We start from the raw sequence: 12,500 nt of genomic DNA on the forward strand, positions 1-12,500 counted from the left end.
TCACGATACTGCGATACATTGAGTATTGCGATATATTACGATTTAATCCCTTTTTTTCAACCGCAAAATGTCCCCCAAAGGAAAACTTTGTCAACAAAAAGATGAATTGATTTTACTGTTCTAGGACCAAAAAGTTTAGAATGAATTAAATAAAAGATCAATACTTGGCTTCCGTGTATCGATACAATATACACGCAAAATATCGCGATACTATGCTGTATCGATTTTTTTCCCCCAACCCTCCACATTACAAGTAACTTGCTCATCACTGTGTTCTTCCTGTGAGATTCCCCGTGAGGGGATCAATGATCTAAGTGTGTTTCCATGACTGACCTGAGTGCCGTCTGGTCCAATCAGATCCAGCGACCCCATGGTGCTGTAGAGGAATCGCGTGATCTTCATGAAGTTGTCGTCTCCGATGGACCACGAGCCATCGACCAGGAACGCCAGGTCGGCTTTGGCCTCTTTACACACTTCAGACGGACAGGAGAGATATGTAGATGTAGTGAGCGCATACTTTCTCTTTGCATTTAAAAAAGTAATTCCATAAAGAATGAAGGTCTGCAGAGGACAAAACGTAACTCGAATGTTAACCGGCTGCCTAATATATTCAGACTCTTGAGTAAATATGCATAATATGAAGACTGCAAATATACAGTCGCTGCAGAGGGGTAAATATGCAAAGGCTGGGTCCTCAGATTAATTTGCACACTATAGAGTTTATAAGCTTCAAAGTATGGTGCAAACTCAACTTGTGCTATAACCAACGTGTTTGTTTATTTCTTTCCCCGTCCGTCAGCTGCTCAATCATATTCCCGGTCCATCGGTGACTCTATTTATTCTTTCTCACGTTTCCAAACGATTACCTCATCGTGTTCTCTGTTGTTTTGTGGTTTTAATAAGCCAGCTGTGTGGACGGCGCTCAAGAGGAAAAGTGGTTTTAATTACAAAATAAAAGAGAGAAGAGATGAATGAAATCATGCAAAACGTCTGCTTCGCTGGTGTTGTTGCTTTTTGAGCGAGACAAACACTATTATCGTATATTTATTTAAAGAATTTCACGAGCGAAGCTCTCACGCTCGTCAGAAATGTCAAGTTAAAGGTCGGCTGGAGAGCGTTTTGATAACACAGTTTTATGTGGCCGATTCTGACAAAAGCTGTGATTTTACTGAAACTTTGTCTTTCGTTTCAATTCTCATCACCGTTATTTCTCTCCACCTCTGCTTTTACGGAGCATCTTTTTCTTACTGCTCATCATCTGTTGCTTCCACGGGGTCTTTGCCCTCATTTCTCTGTTTCTGTCTCGTCTGCTTTGCTTCCTGCCTGCAGATCTCTGCCATCGCTTTGTATCCTTCTTTTCCTCTTGCTGGTCTTACTGCCCGTCTCTCTTCCACCTTTGCTTTCTCTTTCCCCTGCTGCCATTGTGCTGTCCTAAATAACAGACCAGCCCATTAGGAACTATGGTCAAGGGGGACAAAATGTTCAAAATCTGGGCCGTCATTCGTACCCAGTCCAGCAGAACCATCTACCGCCACCGCCCTTTGCTCTCAATCCAGTAGCATCTCACCGTCACCACGTTCATCTTCACCAGTCATGCCGGCGTTTCTTCACACTTTTTTTGGGCCAGAAAATGTGTCCATTGCCTCTGCTCCTCCGTCCTGTAATCTCTATACTCTGAAACCCTCCATCTTGTAGAGGCATTTTGCCTTTGCAATGCAGAGTCGCTTTACATCTTTACATTAGTGACACGTGTGTTTTGCACACACACGTTTTGAACCGCATCTTATTTTGACATAACGGCAGCAGGTGAAGGGGAATCCGATGACAAGTGGAACATTAGCAAGAGTGATGACAATACATTCACATATCACATGAATACATAGAACCTGCACTGCCAGTGATGGAAGTGAGTGAGTCGGTTTTTGTTACTTGAGTGTCTGAAAGCTGCTAAAGGTTGCGTGACGCTGCAGGAAGCGGCATCGGTCTGACAAAGGTCAGACAGAAACGCTCACGGACGGGCTCAGCAGGTGTGTCGGTGCATGTGTGTGATGACCTGAGCCCACCAGACAGGACAGAGGAGGAGCGTCACAAGGAGGGTCGCATATGAACTTTTAACCCCAATCTTTGTATTATTATCTCGTTTGGAAAAACCCTTTATACAGTTAGACGATTCTGCTTGTCTTATGTCATGAGTCATTTACTGTTGTAGTTTAAAACAGTTTGGATTTCTTCTAATATCTTGAAAATGTTAAATGAACATGTGTAAGGAAAATGGGTTTTTCAGTTAGTGTAGCCTTCTGGGAAAAGAGAACATTTAAATTAGCTTGTTGCTATTTAGGTTATCGCTTGCGTGATGTTGAGGCCGACGAGCCAACATGCACATGTGCTGTGAAGAGAGAAAGAGTCAGCTGTCAATCACACGGTGCACCCGGTAAGTTGGCGCCAGCGTTTCGGCCGTTGGACTGAGTTCTCGGGTGTTTTGGGGAGAAACTGCACTGAAGCGGAAGCTGTCTGCGAGCGATCAGGTTAGCTTTGCTGAGACTGAGGTGTTAAGCTAATAAACCAAGATTAGAGTAGCATTACTTTATTTTGGCTTGAGCGGCGGCCCTCAGAGGCCGGTGTACAGTTCAGTTGAAGTATAGTCGACGTAGTAGAGACGTTCAAGTATTTTCTTTGTACTTTTCCTTGTTAGCTTATATTTTACCTGCCTGGTTTAGAAGCTACTTCCAGGTCACTGTTGATGTTTTGAAACTAAACACAGTTCACAGCTGTGTAAGCTGTACAGAGCGGTATCCTAGTCTTTTAAACTTTTATTTTGGTTTAAAATCATGCCAGACCTGTAGAGTTTGCATTGGCGAGCGCCATGTCTGTGATGGTTTTTAATGAAAACAACTGCTCTGCATACTTGGTTACAAGTTCCTACACTGCAATATTGCAATACGTTTTTTTTTTTGCTCCCAACAGTAAATCCATAATTTGTAATCGCATTGGATAGCAAGTAGCAAAGTTAATAAATGCAATCACATTTTGGAAAGAAGTTGTTATTACCACCTCATAAAACGTTACACATATTGCATGTGTGTGTTGCTGAACATTGTGCAGAATGTCTGTTCATGACACATATGGGGCTTTCTTTCTAGACTAACTATGCATTTCAAGTAACGTGACCACTGCTGCACAAACACCGGAAGACTCGTACGAGTGTGTGTTTTTTGTTCGGCCTCGCGCTCACCTTCTTTAGCGGGTGGGATGGTGGGCGGCGGCTCCGTGGTGGGGAGCTCGGTCGGAGCTTGAGTGGGCGCCGGCACTGGAAACACACACACACAAACAGATACACAAACACACACACACACACAGAGGGGGGAAACAAGACAAGGCCATTGATCATGATGGCAGTGAAAAGTGGCACCATCATCAGGTTTATGGTCTGACCACGCACATGCACACACACACACACACACGCACACACACACACACACACACTCCTCAATGAGGTGGCCCAATGGGACGATGGGACAGCAGCAGCCTGTTTCTCTCAAACTGATTTTGGACCGTTCCAGAGACAAGATTTGAAGTGTAATTTGTATCGAGAGTCATAAGCAATCCAGCGGCATTGTTTGAAAGAGACAGCAATCAGACTTTATCGCTCTACTTTCCTTCCATACGTCCCTTTTTCCTTCCCTATAGAAGTTGGGGAGGAGACTGTATTCATCAGTCCAGCATCTGTCTGACCAGAGGGCGTTTCTCTTTAAGAGTCAAAACAGCCCTCAGGTTAACGTCTCCAATTCCTCTGCAGAGAGCAGTGGGTCTGTCAAACCGGGGTACAACAAGTACATCATCTTGGAAACGCCCGTGACTGCCCAAAGAAGCAGCACATATGTCATGAAAGTATCGAAAAAATTGTATTGTTAGAAAATGAACTACTTCACGTATAAAGAAGTTAAAGTTTCACTTCAAAATGATTTTTCCGTGTTAATACATCAGTAATTACTGATTCATTTTTTAAAAACTATGAAATCAATAGAATAATTGAGCAATCTGAAGGGAACTATCCTACACAGTTACTTTTGTTTAATTATATAAAATGTTCTGAGCGTCTTCACTGGTCGATCGCCCGATGCTGAAATGAAATTGTAGATTTTCCTGTTGAATTTAGTTCAACAACTCAACGAAAAATGTAACTGAAACTAGAGAATGAATAAAAAACAGAGTGAGTGAGCGACAGTGGACAAGAAATGTTTGGAATAAAAGAGTTGAGTGATTCAGACACCTTTTAAAAATGGGACAAAAGGGGAAAAATAATTGGGCTGAAACTCAAAACTTGAAGATATTCCACTTTGCTGCTTTTGTCCTGAGACGTGAGAACATAAAGCATGCACATTATATATAATGTGGAAAACGTTTGTAACATACGTGTCATGTCCGTGATGGAAACTGAGGGTCCTTCCATCTCCTGCACCTGCGTGTGAACACTGATCTGGTATTGGCTGCTGGGCGTGAGGTCATAGAAGCACTGTCGCGAAGCTCCGCCTCCCAGGCGCACTTCCTGTCTCTGACCATCTGCGAGCACAAAAAAACAAAAAGAATACTTTTAATGAATCACGTTTATTAAGAGTCAAACAAACCAAACAAGCTCAAATGCCTCCAGTCGCCTAAAACCTCACATTTTTTCAGTCATTTTCTGCATCATGTTCAAGCCCGAGAGCCGCTAAGTATCTTTTATTTCAGGGTTGGATGTACTCAGCAGCTTTATTGGAGCAGACAGGTAGATGAACTTAAAGGTTAACTGCACACCAAAGAGTAGCCACCTGGAAATTCAAAGTTGATGTGAAAATCTTTGTTGTTTGAATACTCGTGACACAAACCTGCTAACAAGACAGAGAGAAGGAGAAAGACTTCTCTCTTCCAACTTTCTTCTTTTTCTATTCATCTCTCCCCCCCCCCCCCCCCCCCTTCTGCCTGAGCAGCGACTGGATAATCCAGCTGGATTTTAGAGATTTTGTTTAATCTACGCAGAACCAAGCAGCTGCTTGAACACCTTCTCAGTTGGGAAAGGGCACGCTCGGTGTGACAGCTGTTTCCCTTTATTAAACTTTATTATCTATGGCTCAGGTACCTGTGTGGAGGTGTCGCTCTCCAAGAGGAGAGACACATTAGGAAATAGATTTGAACTAATGAAACTGACAAATGGCAGCTATTAGTGCACGTGTATGCGCACTGGCGGTTTGTCTCGGTTTCGGCTGCCAATATGAATGATCATTCGTTTGTGTGTCTGTGATGTGTCCGTCTCTGGCTTTTCTGAGCAAAAACTCTCGAGAGTGTTTACCGTCTGCAATGCAAAAGAAAATGAATCCATGAATGTGAATCTTATCGTTTTTTATGGGACATAAGAAGGTTTTCCTGTCATCAACTTCAACTGCAGAATTACTAGTTTTTTAAATGTTTCTTGCGAACCTTTTTATGGAAGCAACACTGAAATTAAATTAAATACTTAAATATTCTTTTATGTATATATATATATATATATATATATATATATATATATATATATATATATATATATATATATATATATATATATATTAGATATTTTGCATACTTTGCACATTGTTTACATTTAATTTAATTTTCTTTATTTAATTTTATTTTCTGTATTTACTGCAGTTATTTGCATTCATTGTGTGTGTGTATATATATATATATATATATATATATATATATATATATATATATATATATATATATTCATTCTATTTTATTGTTTTATTTTGTGTGTTTGGTTTATTACATGTGGTGTCTGTAAAGTGTGGCGTTGGTACTTTAACAACAAATTTCCCCCTGGGGATTATTAAAGTATCCATCCATCCATCCATCCATCCATCCATCCATCCATCCATCCATCCATCCATCCATCCATCCATCCATCCATCCATCCATCTATCTATCCATCCATCCATCCATCCATCCATCCATCCATCCATCCATCCATCCATCTATCTAAATTGTGGCCAAAACAACTTATTTTTTTCTCCCTAGAATCGACCCACAGCTGATGGTTTGTACAACTTAAAAAACCTACATGGGATGAACATTGTGTGACATGTTATTGTGCCACAGAAACAATGGAGGCAAACGTTCCGTCACATCATCTGCGCCGACACAGCGGTCTCCATGAAATGAACGAAGAAGGAAAATATTATTCTCCACAGACGTAGTGAAAACCTCAGCTACTAAATATGGATGCAAAGTGTAACATGAACGGAGCGCAGAAGACTGCATCGCATTGTGTTTGTGTGAAAACCTCGTTAGCGCTGCATCTGATTCTGCTTCCTGTGACCTTTTAACTTTTCACATTCAAAAAGTAAACATATGCAATATGTGTTTTTCATTTGCAGATTAACAATAAGACGAATGAAGCAGAAATACACCGAGCAAAACTTCCCCAGTGAAGCAAGAATCTACATGAGATCTGCTACAGATGTCTGGATAACGGAAGCAACCATTGTGAAGACTGCTATACACAAAACAATATTCATAACCGTGAAAGCTGCATTATTTATATTTTATTATAAACATCTGCTAAACAACTGCCCTCTGATGACAAATACAAATAAAACTTGAAGTTCCCTGTAAGTGGACCAGCGGCAAAGTGCTCAAATGTTTTTATTAAGGTTTTAATGTTTTAGTCGAATGATTAACTGGATGAAGTTTAGATAATGTTTTTGTTTTGATGATTGATTTCTTGACGATCCATTTTTGGTATAAAAAAATAATAATACATGTTTTATTTGTACAGCACTATAAAAGCTAGAAGCTATAACGATGCACACAAGAGAGATGGCGTATATTTCTTACTTTTAAGAGCTCCTTTCTTTGTTCCGTCCATATTTTCTTCCCCCGTCTCATTTTTTCCCCCATTTATTAGCTGAGTGAGCTGAGCATTAAACAGCTCCTAGAGGTCACACCCGGCGTCTTTATTCCTTTTATTTCGGACGCCATGACATGAGCGATTCTCAAAGCAATGACGGTTACGGGGAGAGATTGTGTACACATATCCTGTTCCTTTCCTTTCTGTACAGCAAGAGATTTATGAATATCCTTTAAAATGTACACCGCTGTGTCGAGCGGAAATTACAGAAGTATATATATAACGCTTATTTCCTGAGAGGCACATATCAATATAAATCCAGATGACTGTGATGTAACCAACGCACACGTCGCCATCCAGCGCACGCCCAACCAGAGAGTCTCGAGACATTCCCACAATAATAGAGTGTAAATCAATAAGGAATCATATTCTGAATTTGGACTTTGGTCCAGCAACCTCCCAAAACATCGCAGCTCGAGTAAAACTTCAGATTTACCGGCTGAATTGCAATCCAGTCACTTTGTTGGCAAAACTTGTGTTTCTAACAACCGCTGAAAAATGTCCGGCGATCTGAAGGCGCGCCCCGAAACGTTGGTGAGAACAGCCGTCGCCCGTGTGATCGCTGCCCGTTTCTGAAGAGCTGCGTCCGAATTCAACTTTCGTCGGGAGGTATTTAGAAAGCTGCAGTTATTGAAAAAAGGTGTGACTTCAAACCACGTTTCAGCAGGATGATCTCGTTGCACTTAATTGGAATTCAAAACAGGGGGAGTCCATGAAGCTGCCGCTCGTGTCGGGTGTCACATTCTCACACACACACACAAAAAAGCTGAACTAATGAAAGCGTTAAATCACCCACCACCTTTGAGAACTGACGTGAGGACGGGCCCACACACACACACACACACACACACACACACACACACACACAAGCCCATGCCCACACACTGCCTGTACTTACTGAGTGTGGACTGTATGGAGACTCTGTACAATGTGGCGCGTAGCAGCGGCTGCCATTGGACACAAAGGCTGTTGGGCCGTAGCTGGTAGCTCGACAAGCCAGAGACGCCGAGGAACACTGGAGGTAGAAAAGTACAACAAATTAAAAGCATGTAGAGTTAAGTTGTTTTGCTGTGTGTCACTTTCTGAGTGTTTTAAAAGGATTACAGTTGTTTAAATGTCAAATGTTGTTACACCTTTTCCAACCATACACTTTCTCTCTTTCCTTAGTTTCTCTTTTGTCACTTGTCTGGTAAGAAGAGGGTCAACACTGCATGGAGTAGACGAGCATAACTTGAACATCTTCTTTTTGGTAATAAATAAACGGATCTCCACTGACGGCTCCTGTTACAACACTCTGCTGCGTGGATGTTAGAGCAGATCACAAAGTATCAGGCTTTGTGTTGAGCTGCATTACGGAGAAGCAATGACGCATGATGCAGCAAAAATACAAAACACCACAAGCAAATAGCAAAAAGCTTGTTTTAGTGGGGAGATTTCAGTGTACCATAGACAACCCGTCTCTGTGTCCTTCTCTCGTTATCACAATATGCTGATGGTATAAAATAAACTTGGCACCAAAAAATGGATATTTTAAACTGGCACCATATGGCAGGTGCCCTATTTTAAATGCTAGTGAATAATGCATATGACAACCCCATAATGTCACTCAATGATATGCAAAGACACACACAAGGCTCCAACAGGGACAGATGTGCATGCAAACACAAGAATATGGACATATGTAATCATGTGGCACGACGTGTGTGTAGACATGTGTGCACACAATGAGTGGTGTGGATCTGTGTCAGGCTGGCAGCGCAATAACAACACAATCATGAAGCTCTGCGTTTGGTTGATTGCTGTGAGAGCACTGGCCAAACATTGTCCGCCCTCAATATCTCAATATACTGTTGACTAACAATGCTGGTTTTAGTTTCCCACGCTGGTTATTCTCTCTATGTATGACTGTTTCTCGTTATGTATTACTTTCATACACTGTAAAAAAAAAAAAAAACGCCTGTGAAATGTACTGTGTTTGTGAGCAGTAACCTACTGTAAAGTATTTCCCAGTAGAATACTGTGTAGTCATTTAAATATTACAGTAGTCAAAGCTTTACTGTCATTTAAAAAAAAAATAAAAACACAGTAATGTGGGGAAATCACAGTAACCACGAATCTACTGTAAAAAATCATTGCACCCAGAAAGTACTGTAGAAAATGACAGTAACTCATAATCTACTGTAGTTATATACTGTGTTTCTTTATTTTTCAGTAAGTTACTTGTCAATGGCTGCCAGTTAATAACTGTCGATTTCACAGTGCGTTTTTTACAGTGTAGTCTTTCCTATTGTTGTGCTTCCTCTACAAAGTTTCTCGAGCATTTTTACCGCACAATACAAACTGCGTATAGCTTTATTTGGGTGAAACAGTTTCATTTCATTCAATGGTCCTCAAGGTGCCAATGATTACCTTTTTATGCTACATGCTAGTATGTGTAATTTATTGGTGTAAACATGCCGGCTGGCTCCCACGGTGGGGATGCAATGAATGCAGTGCACCAAGGGAAATATGTTATTGTATCTCCCTTATTAGGATGAGAAATGACTCATGGCGTCCCCCTTAATAAATCAGCGTTCCTCCACTGGAAAGTACAAATATGCACTATGCATTTAAACATGCTCTGTGTAATATGGGAAAATCTGATGAACCTGAAATTCATCATAAAAATGTGAATTCCTTCTGGTAGAAAATTTATGGTAAGAGTAGAAATGTTTGGGGAGAGAGTATCTTAAAATACAAGTTATTGGACGTACATATTGTTTTGGAGGACAGAAATTAGGCCGGTGAAGACGTTCAGTGACGTGGACATAAAGGCAGACACTTCAAGTGCCACATTTCCATTTATGATTTGATGGCTGACACATTTACATGTCAATGCCTCATATTGGATCTTTATCTTTGCATGAAAGCATCTTTCATTGTGAGAACAGTACTGACTCGAGAAGATGTGAGCGAGTCGACGCTCATCTTACAGATGATTAGAGAGCAGATTAAAAATAACACATCACCAGAGCAGAAATGAAAAATAAAAAAAGTGAAGTGATGAATCCCTCAACATTTAGTTCTCAACATTTGAAGGAGAAAGTAAAGGCAAATTGCTTTTCAGGAAGAAAAAAAAAAACAATCTAAATCTCATCGTCTGTGTGTATTAACGTGCAGGAGGAATTCATGAGCTATTAAAATTAGAGTATGTTTGCTTTCCTCCAATTTGAGGATCTGTCATCTGACGAGTCTCTTCTGGCCAATCAGACAGCAAGCCCGTAAGACAGCAGAAGATTTTAAAGTAAGGAATGATGGAGCAGTTTTTGAAAAAACCTCACCCAGAAAAACTCAAGACAACATGCAGCGAACTCTTCTGAGAATAGGTTTAAATAGTGAACACGTATATACATGCACACTTATATCTTCACTACTGACACTTTTCTCCCTCACTCTATACTTCCTAATAGTCAATATTTCTATCCCTCTCACTTCCTTTCTCTCTGACAGTCTATTTGTTCTAGATGTGAGGAACTTTAAAGCTCGCATTAAGATCTTACCGCACCTCCTGAGAACAAATATTGACGCAAAAAAGGATTGTTCTCTCTGGCTGACTTGAAAATATTAATATCCCCGCTGCCTTCGAGCTGTCTGTTTGCTGGAGTCTCAATGGAAATATATATAAATAATAGTGTACGGTATCAGAATGCAGTTAATATGCATGTTGTTGCTTTCCCTTCTTTCTTTTTTTTGCCGCTGCTGCTGTTTTCCCTTCCTCCCCCTCCCTCTCCTCCTCCTCTTCCTCTTCCTGCTCCTCCTCCTCCTCGTGAACACTTAAGGCGACGCTGACGTTCCCTTTAGGGCTCATTTTGGAACGACCGATATTGAAATTTGATACGACTTTCCAAAAGTAAACCAGGTTATTATCAGTGACACTTCAATTTGAAATTGCATTTCGAATGTCACTTTCATGAATCTACTTTTGTGTGATTAACAGCAAACAGTGAGCTCGCCTCATCTATTTACAATCAGGCCAACACAATGTCAACAGGGCCAAGACAGGAAGTCATTTATATGAAGCCAAACATGATGTGTTTAACTCCACAATCGGGTATCATATTCACCATTTAAGACAAGAAAAGAGAAATTCAGGTAAAGTGTGTGAATGTGTGTGAGGATGCTCACATGTCTTGGCATTCACCAGCAGGGGTTCACTTTGTCCTGCAGGGTAAGAAGCCTCCACTTGAACACTGTACTCTGTCCCACTGAGAAGATTCATAAGCAGCTTGGAGTTCACATCTTCACCCACTGTTGTCTCCACAACGGGTCCTGAAACTTTGGAAGACACACACACACACACACACACACACACGAGGACAGACAGGAAGGACAGACGTAACAGGGAATAATGCAAGTTAATATTTACAGATTTTTGCAAACTTTACCTTCAAAAAATGTATTTGAATCTTTGCAAAAACATTATAATCCCGTTGAGAATTGAGTCTTGTAACCTGAGGGAGAGTTACATGTGTTTCTTATGGAGCCAGCATTAAAAGTCATAATCGGAGTTGCCGAAAGAGCAAACGCCGACTTTGCTCTAATTGCCCTCCGATGCCAACAGAAACAAACTCATTGGGCTGCAATGAATGTCAGCGTGGGCAGTTTTTGTTGGATGCTGTCGTTGGCGCCAACCCCTAAGAAAGCCCGCGTGTGCGTTACTACGCATTCAAAGCTTTACTCCCCCCTTGGACAGAGGAGCCGGAGACCTTCTTCATGGTCCCGAAAGATAAACTAGAAAGCACAAACAAGACCAGCAGAGCTGAGCAGTGTAATGTGCTGCCATTGACAATATGGGGAACAATAAAGTTGTAGCCGTCTTGATTCACGCTGGTTCAGACTCAGAGCCTTCTTGTTGTATCGTGTTACTTGCGTAAAGCATTGCCACATCTCCTGACCCTCAGCTACACCATGTTTTGGCTGGACGTCAGTAATGCAGCCGCTGCTAACTGGGGAAAGCGTTGCTTTAATTGACGACATTCACCATCAACACTGATTAGACATCCACATAATAGGGTCATATCGTACATTTTCCCTCATCATACTACTTATGAATTCAGACTAAATAGCCCTGCGATACAAGAACAATGTCCTTTCGCTATGTTCCTGTTTTCTACATTAGCTGGTGAGGAAGGTGACTGCATGTCCCAAGCTAGCTAGCTAGCTTACTGATACAATTAGCAAGTTATAATTCCTGTTAGGCCACTAAAATAATAATAGCAACAAACGTTATCAATTCAGCAGCTCCATGTGCATGTGTTTGTGGCGGTATGAATGCATTTGCCTCATTAACTGGGTTTAAGTTTACATTAAGTTAATGTGGCTGTACATCTGTGTGTGTGTAGGCATGTGGAAACACACACACGCACACTGTTACCAACATTATCTCACAGTGTCAACAGCAATCTGGGGAAATTAATTTCCCTTCAACTTAATACATCAAATCTGATTAATGCAGCGTGTTTGTTTGAAGCTGGAGCCTCAAAGACACAAAGAAACATACAGGGAAACTATAAAGACTGTGGAGCCTCATCTT

The 12,500-nt window shown here is 41.1% G+C and overlaps 1 protein-coding gene across 4 annotated transcripts in view; it reads right to left on the reverse strand.

Moving 5' to 3' along the window:
• col14a1a (collagen, type XIV, alpha 1a) overlaps positions 1–12,500 on the reverse strand; it is a 124,474-nt gene that overhangs the window by 58,653 nt on the left and 53,321 nt on the right. For 3 of the 4 annotated variants that reach the window (XM_068569298.1, XM_068569296.1, XM_068569295.1), the window contains exons 22-26: positions 11,093–11,242; positions 7,827–7,943; positions 4,414–4,560; positions 3,233–3,307; positions 334–473 (exon numbers count right to left, since the gene is read on the reverse strand). In XM_068569298.1, the coding sequence (XP_068425399.1) occupies positions 334–473; positions 3,233–3,307; positions 4,414–4,560; positions 7,827–7,943; positions 11,093–11,242 (629 nt within the window). The remainder of the gene's footprint in view (positions 1–333; positions 474–3,232; positions 3,308–4,413; positions 4,561–7,826; positions 7,944–11,092; positions 11,243–12,500) is intronic. The other variant, XM_068569297.1, reaches the window with a different exon arrangement.

Source organism: Clinocottus analis, unplaced genomic scaffold (assembly GCF_023055335.1).
Source record: "Clinocottus analis isolate CAN_PGR_092001 unplaced genomic scaffold, fCliAna1.0.p SCAF_9, whole genome shotgun sequence".
NCBI classification, from domain to species: Eukaryota; Metazoa; Chordata; class Actinopteri; order Perciformes; family Cottidae; genus Clinocottus; species Clinocottus analis.